Below are 16,331 nucleotides of genomic sequence, written 5' to 3'. Positions count from 1 at the left end.
AATTTAACCCTTTAATCTTGTGCCAGTTATATTTGATACATACGGCTTCTGAAAGCTAAATGCAGCATGTAGTGTACTTCTATGTTGTTCTAAGGCCTGGTACACAACGATTTTTTTAATCTTATGAGATTTTTTTTTATCTGGTTGAGACCTCACATGTGAAGATAAAAAAAAATCAGTTTTAATGGTAGTGTGTGTGGTGTGCTCCAAAAATGTAATCACAGAACAACACACATGACGATGCTGTCCCACAACTCATCTACAATCTACTCCTCATAATGCAGAATTCATTTATCATCTCACCAACTGTCTCCACTGTCATAAAAGCAGCAGATGTGACAACTGAAGTTAAACAGCCAACATTGATGATGAAACTGATGATGTGGATAAAAACAGCTTTTTTCCTGTAATCATTGAAGTGTGAGTGTTTGTGCAGCAGTGATAAAAGTCCATCACTGGCTCTTTGTTTTACGAGTTTTTCTTCACTTTTTTACACTTTTTTTCCTGGTCAGTGCTCCTGCCTGGTCCCCCAGAACTTTTCTAGACCTGCCCCTGCATAGCTGAAGTATAAATCCTTTCTATAGCTACATCCGTTAGTCAGCCACTGTATTAGAGAAGGTCCTGCCAAAAACAATACTTTGGGGTTAATATGCAATAGTGTGAACCATGAACCACTAGTTTCCTCCTCCTCAGCTGAACAATAAACAAACGCAACGAGAGTTAAACCGATCAGCTGATCACCAACAGCCGTCGCTTATTGTTTGTCGCTTGTTTATTCTCAAGTCCGTCTATAGAACCACCCGGCTGATCTCTTCCATCGTGCCTCTCCACTTCCCGCTGTCATAACAGAGAAATGACGTATGTATGGGCTTGAACCATGCCATGAGTTTCAGTTTATAATTCCTGTTGTGACTTCTTTTGGCATCATTACAAGCATTGATGTGTCGGTACAGTTATGGTGGTTAATTGTGATGCAATAGAGCCAGAAAGAGGTTACTCTGTAGTTAAAACAGCTGCTTTATATCAAGTGGTCCTCACAATAATAGAACGTTGTATTTAAGTCCTTTTGTTAGCTTACTGTGTCACACAGCAAGAATTAGCCGACACCTGTGAAACACCATGATCGGGTCTTTGGAATGGCTATTTATATACTTATTTTTACATTTTCTGTATTAGGATATGGTGAATAAAATGATTTGATAATAGTGATTGATCATGTAGATATTTTGTTTCCCAAGGTTAGCTTCCAGGAGTGTTTTTTTTATTTTTTTTATTTAAAACTAGAGAAATGAGCTACTGTGCTTGCTTTTTGTTGCAGGTAAATAAAAGTGAAGAGGAAAGTTGAGACTTTCATTAGAAAGACAGCACTCCTCCACTCTCCTTCTCTCTGCTATTCCCATGGCAGCACATTGCCGTTCATATCAGCTACCTCCCAGATCAGTAGGAAGGAATGCAGTTATGAGTTTCCTCTTTACTGATTGTGTGTGAGAGTACGGATCATACTGATTTAGGCAGACTGCCTGGCAGTCGGCTCGCTTGCGTGGCGTTGTGTAAACCCCCTCCTTCCTTTCTTTCCTCTCTCTTTCCCCTTCAACATCCTCCTCTGTCATTTAGCCTATGTAAGATCCACTCTGTGAAATGTTTTTACCTGGAAGCCTTGTGTGACAACAGGAAAACGTAAACCTGGAAATTTTGCTTCCATCTGCTGAGCCTTGACCCGGCATGCAAAAAGGAAATGTGTATTTGAGTAGTAATTCATGTCAGTTTGGAAGAAAAACACACATCCACACAGTTACTCACCCTCCACTGTACACCCTCTAACGTCTAAGGTCTGACAGGGTTCTACGTTCATGCGGTGTTTTCTCTGTGCAAAGGTTTGCTGATGCGTAATTTTAACTTTTAATTTTATCTGTTGTGTGAGTTGTCTGAGTCCTGCAGGCTTTTGCTTTGTCAGATAAAATAAATTCGGGCTGTCACAGCAACAACTAGGGCTGGGTATCCTCACAAATTTCCTGAATCGATTTGATTCACAACAACCTATTTCGATTTGATTTTGAATAAATTTGATTAGATATCGATTAATTTACAGCTAATAATGTAACACTACCGATTTTTCTTGAGTATTAAAGCCGTTCTCAGATAAATGTTTTTATTAAACACTTGAGTGCATTTATGTGAAAGTCAAAATCAGTTATCTGGGAGTAATCAGATTACTGTAATAATCTGATCTGACACATCTAGAGAAACGTGCATTAAATGCGTTTTGTCCACTTTATACTACATTATTTAAAGTTTAAAGTAAAGAGATTTTATTTAATAGGTTATACCCCTTGCCCTTTGCTGATTGGATCTGGGCAGTAAGTGGTGTAACCCCACCAGTGCTCTCCATCTTCCTCAGCTAGCCTGTAGGAACAAGCTGTCAAACGCATATTTAGATTTCCACCTTTTACACTGAAAGAGATCAGAAGAATAATAATTATGAAAATGAGCTGGACTCTTCTTGACTTTCAGCATAGCTCGGAGAGTTCATCACATGTGCTTGTTTTTAAGTTTTTTGTGAACTATCTTCAGAGGAAACGGTGCAGGCCAGGACACGCTGAGCATGTTTCAGTTTCAAGTTCCCCAGCAGAGCGACTCTTAAGTCGGCTCCCTTTCTCCACTCATGTCTGATCTGCAGCAGGTATGCCAGGAATCCTCAGCACCACTCCCAAATTTCTTGGTGTAAAACTGCTGTTAACAACAAAATTTGGGTAATGAGCAAATCTATTTGTATGCTCCTTTTTACTCCGTTTTCTCTGTAACCCTCACTGTTCTTTTTACAGCCTTTTTACAGCCTCATGGACTTTGTTTTCATGTCTTTTCCTGGTTGAAGGCTTGAGGGTTGAAGGAGGGGTGTCTCTGTGTGTTCATAGTGACCTGGTGATTTCAAACTTGATGAGAAACTTTGTCCGTAGCAGAACGGGGTTGTGTTGTTTTCATTATTGTACCACCCCAATCATTAAAGCTCTACTTTTAAACTCGCCTCATCAGAAATGCAGAAGTGAAAACTTTCTGCTTCACACTTTTATGCGTTTACCTCGCCCACCTCAAATGTCCAACCAATCACACAATACTTCTTACGGCTGATGTGTTGAGAAAAAGCCACAAGATGTCCCCATTCATGTCCTGGAGATCAAGAAAGTTCTCTCTTCACATGGAGTATGTAGCAGGCTTTAGGCATCATTGTATTGACCCGTTTCTACATTTATAGCAGGATAAAAAAGGACTCCTGGCTCTGCCAGTTAGAGGCCGACTGTTGTTTTGCTCCCCTTTCATCCCTGGAAGCTTAAATATAAGCTAAATAAACTATTAAAGCAAGCTTTCAGCTGACTTTTTCTGTTTCATTTTATATGTAAAAAATTTTGTCCACATCCTAAACTTTTTTTTTCATTTTAAACTGTAAGTCATTTGATATTATTTAAAATACTCTATCTTACCCAAATCCACTTTTAGTACTTAACCTTTGATGTCATTGCTAAGAAAACCAACCATAGTACCCCCCTCCCCTCTTTGAAAAACAACCAACAGGAAAAGGAAAGGGTTCCTGCAGCAGCATACATGAATGAATGCAGATTTCAGCATATTTGTTAACATAAATAAGTATTCGAACCTACATCTTCCTGTTCTGTGCAGTGACAAATGTCTTCCGTTCATTGCGCTTGTCTGTAACAAATTCTAGAAGCTATCAGTCAATCATCTTTGAGGGTTTCTGCAGATATGCTGATGGAAGAGTCTGTAGGATTATGGCACCCATCACGTTAGAGCCATTCTTTGTTCAATGACTGTATAACTTTTAGCGTTGAGGTCTTTTTATCAGTAAGACATCCTCCAGATGGGATGTATAATCTTCAACACCGTGGCTTTGACTACATGTAAATAACGGGCAGCGAAAGTAGGGCTGCACAATTTATCGGATTTTGATCATGATCATGATTTTGGTGTCCACAATTAAATGAACCTGATAGTCCACGATATTTACATTCAAAATGCGACTCTGCTGCATGCATCTCTGATCACACACATTCTCAACCAGTAGTCTGCCAACCACCAGGGGGTCAACGCAAGGCCAAGGCTTCAGCAGACCTGCAGTTTTCTGGGAGTTTGTTCCACATGTGAGGAGCATAAAAGCTGAACGCTGCCTCTCCAAATTTAGTTCTGACTCTGGGAACAGAAAGTAGACCTGACCCTGAAGACCTGAGGGGTCTGGTTGCTTCATAACGAACCAGAAGATCCTGAATGGATTCTGGTCCTAAACCATTCAGGTCTTTGTAAACTAAGAGTAGGATTTTAAAGTCAGTTCTTTTCCAGACAGGAAGCCAGTGTAAAAATCTCAGGATTTGAGTTCTAAGATATACTTTCCTGGTCTTAGTGAGGACGGGTTTCCAGGATCTACTTTCCTGGTCTTAGTGAGGACTGGAGCAGCAGCGTTGTGGACTAACTGCAGCTGTCTGATGGACTTTTTAGGGCGACCTGTGAGGACAGCATTACAGTAGTCCAGTCTACTAAAGATTAATGCATGGAGTAGTTTTTCTAAGTCCTGCTGAGTCATCAGTCCTTTAATCCTCGATATGTTTTTTAAGTGATAACAGGCAACTGTCTTAATATAACTTCTAAAATTCAGGTCTGAGTCCAGGACTACTCCCAGGTTTCTGGCTTGGTTGTTAGTTTTGAACTTTGCTGTTTGAAGCTGAGAACTGACTTTTAATCTTTCTTCCTTGACTCCAAAAACTATTATTTCAGTTTTGTCTTCATTTAACCGAAGTCCTGGCACATCCAGTCTCTAATTTGATCGATACAGTTGATCAGTTTGGTTCAGACTGTAGTTTGACATTTGAAGCTTGTCTGTGGTAATACAGACTAGTCCCCATAGCTATTGTTTGTCTCAGATCAGCACCTATGTTCCGCCTGGTGTGATCTGGAAAAAATGAGTCTGAAGACATTTTGTTTTCACGTTGAAATCCGCATCAATAAAATGTAGCGTGACATTTATATCTGACTCTATGATGTGGCTTGACCACAGGTCCTTAGCGGTGGTGAAACATTGGACTGTAGCCACGTCCTTCACACCACCCTCACCGATAGAAAATGAATGGAGAAGGAGCGATGTCGCCTCCTGTGTGTCCAGCCCATAACTGGTGAGGTGTTTGCAACTCGCGCTGAATAAAACTAAAGCAGACGGGGCTGTGGGAGGAGTCTGCAGCAGAGCTCTGCAATGCCTGCTGCGCTCCATTTGCAACTGAAAACAGCACAAGAGGAAACTGAGAAGGACAAAAATAATCGAATCCTTTCATTTTTATGATCGTTGAAAACCCAGATTGTAATTGCGATTAAAATTCGATTAATCGCCCAGCCCTACGGCAAGGTGACTTTAGAGAAGTTCTTCTTTGGGGGTGGCTTGTAGCGGGAATCAAACATTTTTAGCATATTTGTAAAGCCCTCACTTTCGACACTGAATAGGCATCATATCCCTGGCCAAACAGTGTGTCACTGTTAGTTAGGTCCCCCCAGCTTTGCTACTTTTTTCATAAGGTGTGCCGCTATTTAAAGCTATGTTGATTGATGGTTGAGTCATTTTTTTGGTCTCACCACCACGTCAGTTGAAGCAGACACCTCCTCACGTGCTTTTACAGCTTTGTCGTACTCCGTCAAGTGCTTCAGTTGCTTCAAATGGTGTTTCCTCCCTTCGTCATGACAGTCTGCTTGCATGTTTTGCATAAAATAGTGCTCTGGTATGTATCTGATTGATGTGAACCAAACCAGTTCCACACCACGGAGGCTGCACCTTTTTTACAAACCAGTTCTGGGGCTTTATTTATAAAGCTGGCGTAGGTACAAAAACCGGTATACGCCAAATATAGTCAACTTTTTGGATTTATAAAAACCAAACTTGGCGGGAAAATGTTCTTATCTTCATGGGAACTCTGACCCCGGTGTACGCACATAATCTAGAGAAACAGGAAACAGTGACACCACCGGCACAGAGTAAAATCAAAGGAAATGATGTGAAATGTGAGACATTTGTGTACAATCCACTATAACCTTTCACACCACATGTTAGATATTAAAGCTGTTTGCAGAAATGAATAAAGACGCACATTCCATATTAATTCTCTGTAGAGCGCATGTGCTACACTGACAAAAACCAAGCAGCCTAAAGAATCAGGATTTACAACAGAAACAGATGTATGTTAAACATGTCACATATCTAACACTAGTTATGTTATCTCGTTGTGAAACTCCGGCCATGCTGCTAATTAATAAGGCGGACATTCTGCTGTCAAAATGTACTGGACAAATTAAAGCTGGTATTATTAATAAGGACAATTAGGATTATATTCAAATGGTAGCTAGGCAGTAATACCCATTAGTTAGGCTACAATCCGGGTATTTTCCTACCTGTAGCTATTCAGGAAGTTAACTGATGGTTGGAAAAATGAGGCAACGGCACTGATAGTGTATGTGGAGACTGTCAAGACTTGCTGGCCCACGATGATGATTGGCTAATAAGCTGGTTGTGGCTTCCCCGTGCTGTGCTGTTGGACCTCTGAGAAGCTTTGGGCCCAGCATTACAGAGGCGCACCAGGAGGAACCAGCCCGTGCCAGTCCCTCTGCAAGTGCTGACAACACTGGGTTTTCTGGCAACTGGCACCTTCCAGAGGGGACTGACTGACTGGTGACTGGGAACTGAATGGTGTCTGTCGTGTGTGTGTATTTTTATATATATATATATATATATATATATATATATATATATATATATATATATATATATATATATATATATATATATATATATATATATATATATATATATATATATATATATATTTGCAAGTGCAAAATGATGCCATTTTGTTCTTGTGGCCTAGAGCAGTGGTTCTTAACTTATCTTTCTTGGGGACCCCCTTTATGCAAAGCCATGGACACCCCCTTAATATAGGGACAATATGTGGACTTTAATCACAATGGCTCTGAAAGTTCAAAGCCTTGAGGACCCCTTGTACTCTTTGGAGGATCCCAAGTTGGGAACCACTGGCTTAGAGTACAAGAAAAAAGTTCTTGCTTCTTGCAGAGTATTAAATACCAGTATGAAAAAGTTTTGAATCTGGAATTTGCATATCAGTTGATTAAAATCCAAAATGCTATATTAGGTTAGTGGTTTGTGTGGTAACTTGATAAAAGCTGGACTGCTGTGGCAGGCCCGAGCCACTGCCAACAGTGTGTGTTTTGTTTGCTGAGGTCGTTCTTATCTGCATGGCTGCACAAAAGTCCCTCTGTTCCACTTCAAAGATGAGGAGTGCCCTGGGTGTTGTAGGAACTCAGCAGAGTTATGATTATCTCTGTTTAGTGTTGCCTCTTGTGTTTACTACAACAGACTGTATCTCTTCCTGTGGTTTCATAGACAAATAGTTCTAAATGACGGTCCAGGCTCCACTCGACTAAGCTGCTTATTTGTGTATTGTTCGGCCTGTGCTGTTTATGTGCACTTGATGTATTTTAACTGTTGGTTAATAACACGAAGGTTTAACATTTAACAATTGAAATAAGGTTCAGTGATAAAGCAATTCAGTTTGTGGAGCAATTTGCTGCCCTGTGACCAGTGTTGGGGTAGTTACTTTAAAGCATTAGTTATAGCACACACACAGGCAGCAGCATGCGCGTACCACTTAAAACAGATCAGGACTTTACACCTAGACAAACACGGCTCAAGTAACGCAGAAAAACATGTTACTGTAGTCCAGTAAAGTCATTTAGTTACCGATGTTTTACGTGTAATGCACTACTTTACTTCATTACCCAAAAAATATCGTTACTGTAACGCGTTCCTCCCAACACAGCCTGTGACCCACATCAGCTATTGTCTCCTAACAGCATGAGTGTTGCATCTCTTTGCAGGTCTTAATTTGGTGAGAAAAGCTCAGACCTGCAGAGAACTTGGGCAACAGTTAATTCACATCAAATGTCTACACAATCTCACACCACACTGTTCCTCTTTCACTCTTTCAATACAACACATTTCATTCAGCCTCTTGTTTGAAGCCATCGACATGGCAGGACAGGCTGGGAAGCTTCAGTTTATTACAGCGGTTACTAAACTTTTTCTGCAGGGCTCCCTTTTAATGGACACCTGGTCGTGCCTAGAGCATGATCTGCCTCATCATATTTTGTTGTCTTGTTTTTGGTAGTTGAAATTTCTGTTGTTGGTTCGTCATTTACCTATTGGTAATTTCACAAATTTGTCCATATTTTGCTAGCAATGCAAAACCTATAAGTTTTGCCATGCATGACATGGGGTTATAATATATTGTTAATCATTATAATGATGTTTGCATAAGCATACTTACTGCAGCCATGTTTTTTTTTATTTTTATTCTGTTATTCCCTGCAGCAGAGACATTTCTTCCACTGTCTCCGTTGCCTTGATCTGCTGCTCCTCTTTATCACAATCAAGTGTTTGATGCACAGAGAAGTTCTCAGTTTCATTTCCGCGGCCAGTTCCTTGTTGGAGTTCGGCCCAGGCTGCTCTGGTGTCACAGTGTGTGATGTCAGAGGGACACACACTCACACAGACACCCGCAGCTACTAATAGCTAAAGCTGAGCCAAATTTAACAGCCACCGCTTCAATTTCTGAATGACTCTTCGTGAGTGTGAGTGTGTGTAAGTGCGCTGTGAGGTTATATATTTAGTGTGTTTGTTTTGGCTGTGCTTGGTGTGATGCCAGTGGAGGTTTTCTGACATGAGTCATGAGATCTAGACTGCACTTTGTTGTAAAATACCTCACTCAGTCTTTCCTAACAGGCTGCTCAACCTGCTGCACTGGAAACCAGTGAGTCAGCATCTGTTTGTTCTGTCTTGTACTTGAGCCAATCAGAAGATTGCATAATATTTAACAGCCCCTTCCTTGTCTGCATTAATCATTTTATCAGTCATAGTAAGCAGCTTTCAATGTGTCATGATATTGACTTTGTTTTGTTATGGGTACAAATAGTGCTGCATGCATGCTTGGACTCTAATCCGTAATAATCTGACAGTAGCAGAGGTTGGTTTGTTCCTGATCTGATGCAAATTTAGATGAGAAGCTTGATCCATCTGCTAGTTAGCTTTGCATTGTCCAAATATTGAATGCAGTTAGAAACACACAACTCCGGAGTTAAAAGTATTATTAAAGTACAGAACACCAAACATTAGTTGAGTGAATGAGACTTTTTTTTCCCTTTTTACTCTTTTAAGTCTCTTCTAACTAAGTCCACTTATTTTACTTTGTTTTTATGTGTCTAGGTTTCACTTGGCAATCTTTCTGTACATTTGTGCTGCATTATTACTTCTGTTTTCATGTTTTTGTTCTGGTTGTTTTGTTTGTACAAAACACAGTGTGTGCTCAGGAGACTTTGTGTATGTGATGGTGTTGGCAGCTGTGCCAGCACCCATGCCCTAAAATATTTCCTTTCAAGGATAAATGAAATTTAAAACAGATTAAAGTGATATGTAATATCTAGTTACAAATAATTTGCTTGCAGTAACTACATCAACCCCAGGACCCTATAAAATGCACTTTATTTACTTTTTTCAGATTTCTGATTTATATTTTCCCAAATTTTGTTTGCTGTTCTGAATTCTGTGTAGCCTCATTTCTTTCCAGGGTTTTTTTTTTAAATCTTTTTAATCAGTGTGTTCTACAAGTAGTTTTGTGGATATTTTTTCCCACGGATCGTCTTCATTACAGCCTCCAGCTGTAGCTCAAACACTCAGGAAAGGTGAGTTTGATAGAGGATGCTTACTTTCCCTTACACTGGCATGGTTGTTAGCCAGTGCATCCACCAAAGGGCAGTGCAGAGTTCACCTCTGAGTTGCAATGTCAGTATCAGACAATAACAAATAAAAAAGACATAAAAGGAGACAGTGCTGTAGACAGCAGTGATCTGTGCAGCCATTTAAAATATCATCTCTTCTTTTTACTCTTTTCATGGGTCACATGTCAACTGTACTTCTCAACACTGCTGGTACTATCTATGCTTCGTGAGGGTACACATTTGCAGTGGCCCTAAAAACGGACCAAATTAGCATGTAAATGATGGAGAAGATAGATGAGATGCTCTGTATCCATCTTTAGCGTAGAGCATAAATGGGCCTTTAGCCTTTAGACGTGAGTCCTGCAGCACAGGTGACGTCACACAGACAGAAAACTCCAGTGGTCAAATACGTTTGAGTCACGTCGTCTTGTTCATGTGGCTCAGACACCATGAAAAGCTTTTAGATAAGAAGGAACAGCTGATAACACCAGAATATGAGCAAATTCCACAACACTGCAACGTTCCGCTTTTTACAACAACGCACTTTCTCTTCTTCAGCTGGTAAAATGTTGCTCTCTGGGCTTTAATTCTGGAGGCTGACTCAACCAGTTTAAACTTCAGTGTATTTGGGGTCATGTCAATGAAGGAGAAAGACGGTTTGACTGAAGCTTTCTTTAAACTGGCAGATGAAATGTTTCTGTGGATTTCTGAATTCATTTTGTTGCTGCCATCATATGTCAGATCATAGATGATGATTACCAGTGTCACAGATGAGCTTGTATGTTTGAGATCCTTTCTTTCTCCAAACTTTTTTTTTCTTTGGTAAAAGTTATTTTTTTTATCTTTTCAGTCCATAAACCTTTGTCCCAGATTGGTTTAGACTTGTCTCTGTGGCAAATTCCAGTCTGGCCTTCCTTGACTTTTGCATTGAATTGTGTGTTTTCAGAACAGCACCCACCAGGGTCTTCTGCACGAAAAGAATGAAGAATTAATTTTTTTTTCTGTGTAATTCTAGTGTAGATTTTCCATCATTCTTTGGATTTAATATATGTTGTTGTCTCTCTTATGTCTCTTTCCTTCCCTCTACTCCATTTTCTTTCCCTTGTGTCTGTTGGCTTTTCTCTCCTCCACCGTTGCTCCACCCTTTCTCAGAGGTTGTGGTGGAGTACGAATATGAGGCGCTCCATGACGACGAGCTGACACTACGACCCGGTGACGTCATCAAGAACGTCCGACACATAAACGAGAATGGCTGGATGGAGGGAGACCTCAACGGGAAAAGAGGACTCTTCCCTGACAACTTTGTTAAGGTGCGTTGAGATGGAGATTATTGGGTGATGCTCCTTTAATTTGCCACTTACAGCACCATATCAGATTCTAGCTTGTAAGCTTGTTTCTTGATGGAGCTGATTGTTTATTTCCTCTGAGATTTTAAAAGTGCTTGGTTATTGAGCTATTAGAGGTAATGATGCTGAAGCTGTCAGCATTGCTGCCCCACTTCTGCTTCTGAGCAGTTGGAGTTGATGCATCCTCACATGGGTGTGTGAGTGTACATTATGTCCTTTTTTAAGTCTATATCCATCCTTCTAAAGGCATTGCTTGTTTTCTATATTTTAACATTATTCGGGTGAACCCTGTAAAAACTGTAATAGAAATGGTCCGGCTGTGTCTACTCCTATTTTTGTGCATACTGGAGTCATTTATTGGAGTATCCTCAAGTGGTTCATATTTCTGTGTTCTGTACAACTTAAGCTAAAACATGATGAAAGTCAATATGCAATAATAACGTATTAAAGTGTTGTAATTATACCATAAATATAAAATAATACAAAACAATCTGAAACCTTTTCAGTACATTTTGCAAAATAAACACATTTCTAAATGCTCAAAAGTAAAGAAACTGATTCTTTATAGAAGTTCTTGCAACGTTTTTTTTACTGCCGCTTCGTCGCCTCCTGCTCTCCCATATATTTATTTTTATATTTTATTTTTATATTATATTTTATTTTTAGTTTATATTTATATTGCCACTGTGCACCACATCTACTGTTAACGCGATGATGTCATTGAAGAAGAAGAGAAAATATCCAGTAAGCAGCAGTTGTCTTGACGATGTCGGAGGACAGTGGTCAGACTGGTTGGAGATGATAGAAAGGAAACAGTCAGACACCATTTTTTACTATTTCACGTGGGCACCACTACAGACCATGATGCCTCACCCAGCAATGTTACCTGGATGCTGACAGAGTGGACTCCTGGAGTTAGTTAATGCAGAGCCCTCGGTGCAGAGGGAGGATGCATGACATGGGGTTTTTGGCTGTGGGAGGCCTGCAGAATGACTGAAGTGACTCTTGTAATCCAGTTTCCACTGCAGAGCAGGATCTCAGACTGAAGAGCTAAGGCTCTGTTTACACAGCGATGCTGAGACAGTAAAATGCAAATGTTTTGTTGAGTTTCTGCCTCCTGAAATGTGTGTGTTCTTCCAGGCAGCGACACCCAGAGTGTGGAATGTGCTGTGTCTCTCTTTGAGATGCTTAGATTCTGTTGACTCTTTTAAAAAGCAGTTGAAAACATTTTTCTTCAAGCAGGCGTTTTAGTGAAACAAGGTTTGATTTTTTTTTTTTTTTTAACTGCGAGTTATGCTCTTATGTGTTTTCTTATTGTCCTTTGTGTCTTTTTTATTACTCCTGTTGTAAAACACTGTGGTTTTTATCTGTGAGATATATATATATATATATATATATATATATATATACACACACACACATATATATATATATATATATATATATATATATATATATATATATACCTCAATTTGATCTCAGTTTCAATCAAAATAATCATGATCATCATTTTTGCCATATTAGAGCAGCCCTACTGTAAAACTGAACTTAAACTGTTAATCCTTGTTATTGGAATATTGGTGTATTTGAACTCTATTCCTGATGCACTGAAATGATTCACTATGCTCCTGGTGGCTCTTTTATCTCAATTTTTACCTTTCCTCACTTCTCTTCTATTCTTTCAGTGTCTTAATCCTTCGTAGTGAGATAGGAGATAGGTAATCTGCTAAGCAGCCTGGCCCGGTCACTGGGCTTGGTTAGATAATCCTGTAAAGAGCTTGCTGTTGAACTTTGTTCCTGGCACTCGTTTGACATGTCGTATCTCCTCGGTGGTCAAATCACCGCAGAGTAGGAAACATGTCTGAGGGGGACATGGTAAGACAGTCAGTTCATGAAAGTTTGACATGATGATTGGAGTGTCTGTGTGTTTGTGCTATTATTAAATAAGTTGTATGTAAAGTACAGGGTAGTTGGAAGGATTTTAGGTGTGATTATTAACTTGCATGCAATGTTAGGTGAGCGGGGGTTTATTGTTGTGCTTGTGCTGATCTTTTTTTTCCTTTGTTTTTGGATCTTTAAATCTCAGTATCTGTTTAACCTCGAGGAACCAGCCGTCTGATGTGGACAAACTCGATCCAAATTGTTGTCGTGGTTGATTGTCTTGTTTTGCAGAGTGTGAACAGAGCTTTCATGTTTCAGGTCTAACCCTATAAGCGGGTAGCTAAATCTCAGCCACCTCTGCACTGTGGGATGCACAGACAGTTTTACATCACAGTTAATGAGATGACTGTTGATGCTCACTGTTGATGTAAATGAAACATTCTGGACCGAAAACATCACAACTTGACTTTTATCTACATACTATAAATTAGATTTTTTTAACTTACCTCAATCTTTCTGTTTTACGTTTTATTACTCATCTGCACACACCCATATTCTTACAGAAACCCATTCAGACGTAAGTTTCAGGTTTAATGGTTAATTATTGGCAGGCTGCTGGTGTTTTTTAACCAGATGCAACAGACGTTGGAGTCATTGGGTGATCGAGGCTGTGATGGTGATGTGAAAACAACACTCTTGACTCACTTAACTCACTTCCTGAAAACTCATAGCCAATAGTTTCTCCTAACTGAGGAAGACAGTGTTGATTTCAGGCAGAATAAGTTGGTTACTGGAGTTTTTACACATGCACTGCAGTTCTGACATGTTCTGGAGATTTATTGGAGGACTTTGAACTTCTTTTACAGGGATTTTCCACCTACGCTCTTCTAAAATGTCCGAACTTTTGAGCTCAGCTGCAGGTCTTTTACCGTCTTCTCCTATCTTCAGCTGGAGTCTAACTAAAAGCTTAGAATAAAAATGTCTTTAGTTTCTTCTTTTTCAAGAGTCCAAACTCTGTGAAATAGAGGCAGATCATTCCACCGCCCTGGTACTTCCGTTTGGAATGATCGGTCTCCACGAGTCTTAAAGTGCGTCCCAGGGACCATTAAAAGACTGAATATCAGACTTGGACAGGACGTATGTGGCTGAAGCTGGTCAGCAATGTGAAGAGGACACTGACTACGTAGAGCTCTGAAAATTAAAACCAAGATTTCAAGTCCCATTCCAACTAAATCTCTTCTGCTCTGTAAAAATAAATAAATCCTACATATAAACTGTGGATTTCTCTCATAGAAAACAGATGGAAAAGAATGCAGGACGTTACCCTGGAAACAGGAAGCTTGTTTCTGGAAACTACATTATAAAAAAGATTTCTTTTTAACCTGAGTAGGGAATGTCGAAACACAGGAAAAACATCCAGCTAGCTTTAACTTCCAGATGTCCTTTAGCAGAATAGCTGCTGTTTGACACAAATAATACTGGAACAGTGGAAATAAAGAGACTAGAGCATTATTAATTAATTATGATGAAAATTTAATATGGTTTCTTCCACAGACCGTTGCACACCTATGACTAACAAATGCCGATGTTTGAATAGCAACTATCCATCAAAAAGAGTTTGAGATGTTTTAGTTTCTTCTCATCAGAACTTTTTTCTTGTTTTCGAGACCACGAGAACGAAATTACGTCATTTTGCTCTTGTGACTTGAATGGGGACGTCTTGCGGCTCCTTCTCAACGCATTAGCCGAGCAGAACTTTCTTCTCCGACTGCAGGAAGCGTTGTGTGAATGTTTGGACATTTGAAGTGGGCGTTGACACGGAAAAGAAGGCTTCTGCACTTCTGCTGATGTGAGGCTGAGCGTATAGTTTTAATGAACAGGTGATCGAGGTGGCGAGAAAGTACGAAAATATATACAACACGTGGGATGTAAAGACACAGACACCAAGGCATGCACAACCCCCGTCCTGCCACAGATGAAGTTTGTCTTTAAATATGAAACAACACGGTCAGCTGTTTATGGCACATAAAATCACGCAGCCCACCGCAGTAATCCCCGCCCCGTCACAGACGAAGCTTCTCGTGGTGTATGACATGACCGGATCGATACGAGCTTTTCTTGTTCTTGCGACCTTGAGAACAGGAACAAAGTTCTCACTTCTTACGGAGCGTGTAAAGCCTTAATCCAAGTCCACAATTACAAGGTTGCAAATGACACATTAACATTTAATTTCAGTGTTATGCGAGGTAAACATTACTGTCATTATCCAGTTACTCTTTACCTTTACTTTGTCTTACGAAGCTGATGCTTATCCTGCAGGTGGGGACACATATCAGACGTTTCTCCTCTTTCTCTGTCATGTCATGTTTAAATGGCATGTTTTACAGGCTGGTGAGCCGTCCTCCACAATGACACCTTGGCTATGTTTTTCTAGAACCACAGAAATCTGACATGGATGACTTACTCCGTTTGTGTGGAGGGGAAAACTCTTCCTCTGCTCTACATTCCCACTCATCCATGGTTATTCTAAACTTGCGAAGCAACACAAGCAGCAACATCTGGGTTAATATTAAGACTTAAACACCCAATAATCCAATTTTGTCAGCCATTCTTGTATATAAGTATTTTAGATTTTACATCCTGCTCTGCTTTTAATGCCAAAAGAATAAATAAGATAATGAGATTGAAGACTATTATTGATGAAGGCAATAAAACTACAGCTCTGAACACTGCGGCCTGACGGGGGCGTCAGGTTTATATTAACCAAACCAGTTTGTACATGTGTTAGCAGAAGCTGCTGCAGCAGCTCCCAGCTTTACACGGGGGGAGAAAACATGCTCTCCAGAGCGGAAATCCTTCCATTTGCAGTGTTCCTGTGCATTCCTCATGTGAAGAACATTTTCACAGTGTCACTGGAACATGTGCAGGAATTTCCTGAATCATGATTCTGTAGTTATGGGATTCTTTGAGATACTTTGTTGAAAACGTTTTTATTTATTTATTTATTTGTATCATGTCCTGGCTCCTGGGTGATTTGGATAGATGATCTCCGGCATTGTAACAGAAGAAAAACTAAAAATGCTGTGAAGTAGAAAAGTGGACGACTCCAGACTCAGGCTTTACAAGTTCTTAGCAAAGACATCTGCCTAGTGGTGATGGTAATGGTCAAAGTTGTACATAATCTGTTACTAGTTGACTTTTTTCACGCTTTTTCTCAGCCTTTCAAAGCAAAACTGCAGATCTGGATTTGAGTCATTTAAATTTCGCTGTCTC

At 39.9% G+C, this 16,331-nt stretch overlaps 1 protein-coding gene across 3 annotated transcripts in view; it reads left to right on the top strand.

The window, feature by feature from the left end:
* Positions 1-16,331, top strand: part of LOC121633658 (CD2-associated protein) — a 70,309-nt gene that overhangs the window by 4,003 nt on the left and 49,975 nt on the right. For 2 of the 3 annotated variants that reach the window (XM_041975839.1, XM_041975838.1), the window contains exon 2: positions 10,984-11,141. In XM_041975839.1, coding sequence (XP_041831773.1) covers positions 10,984-11,141 — 158 coding nt within the window. Of the gene's footprint in view, positions 1-10,983; positions 11,142-12,989; positions 13,053-16,331 lie in introns of those variants that run through there. The other variant, XM_041975840.1, reaches the window with a different exon arrangement.

Source organism: Melanotaenia boesemani, chromosome 22 (assembly GCF_017639745.1).
Source record: "Melanotaenia boesemani isolate fMelBoe1 chromosome 22, fMelBoe1.pri, whole genome shotgun sequence".
Lineage (NCBI taxonomy): Eukaryota > Metazoa > Chordata > Actinopteri > Atheriniformes > Melanotaeniidae > Melanotaenia > Melanotaenia boesemani.
This window is presented reverse-complemented; position numbering and strand designations above follow the sequence as displayed.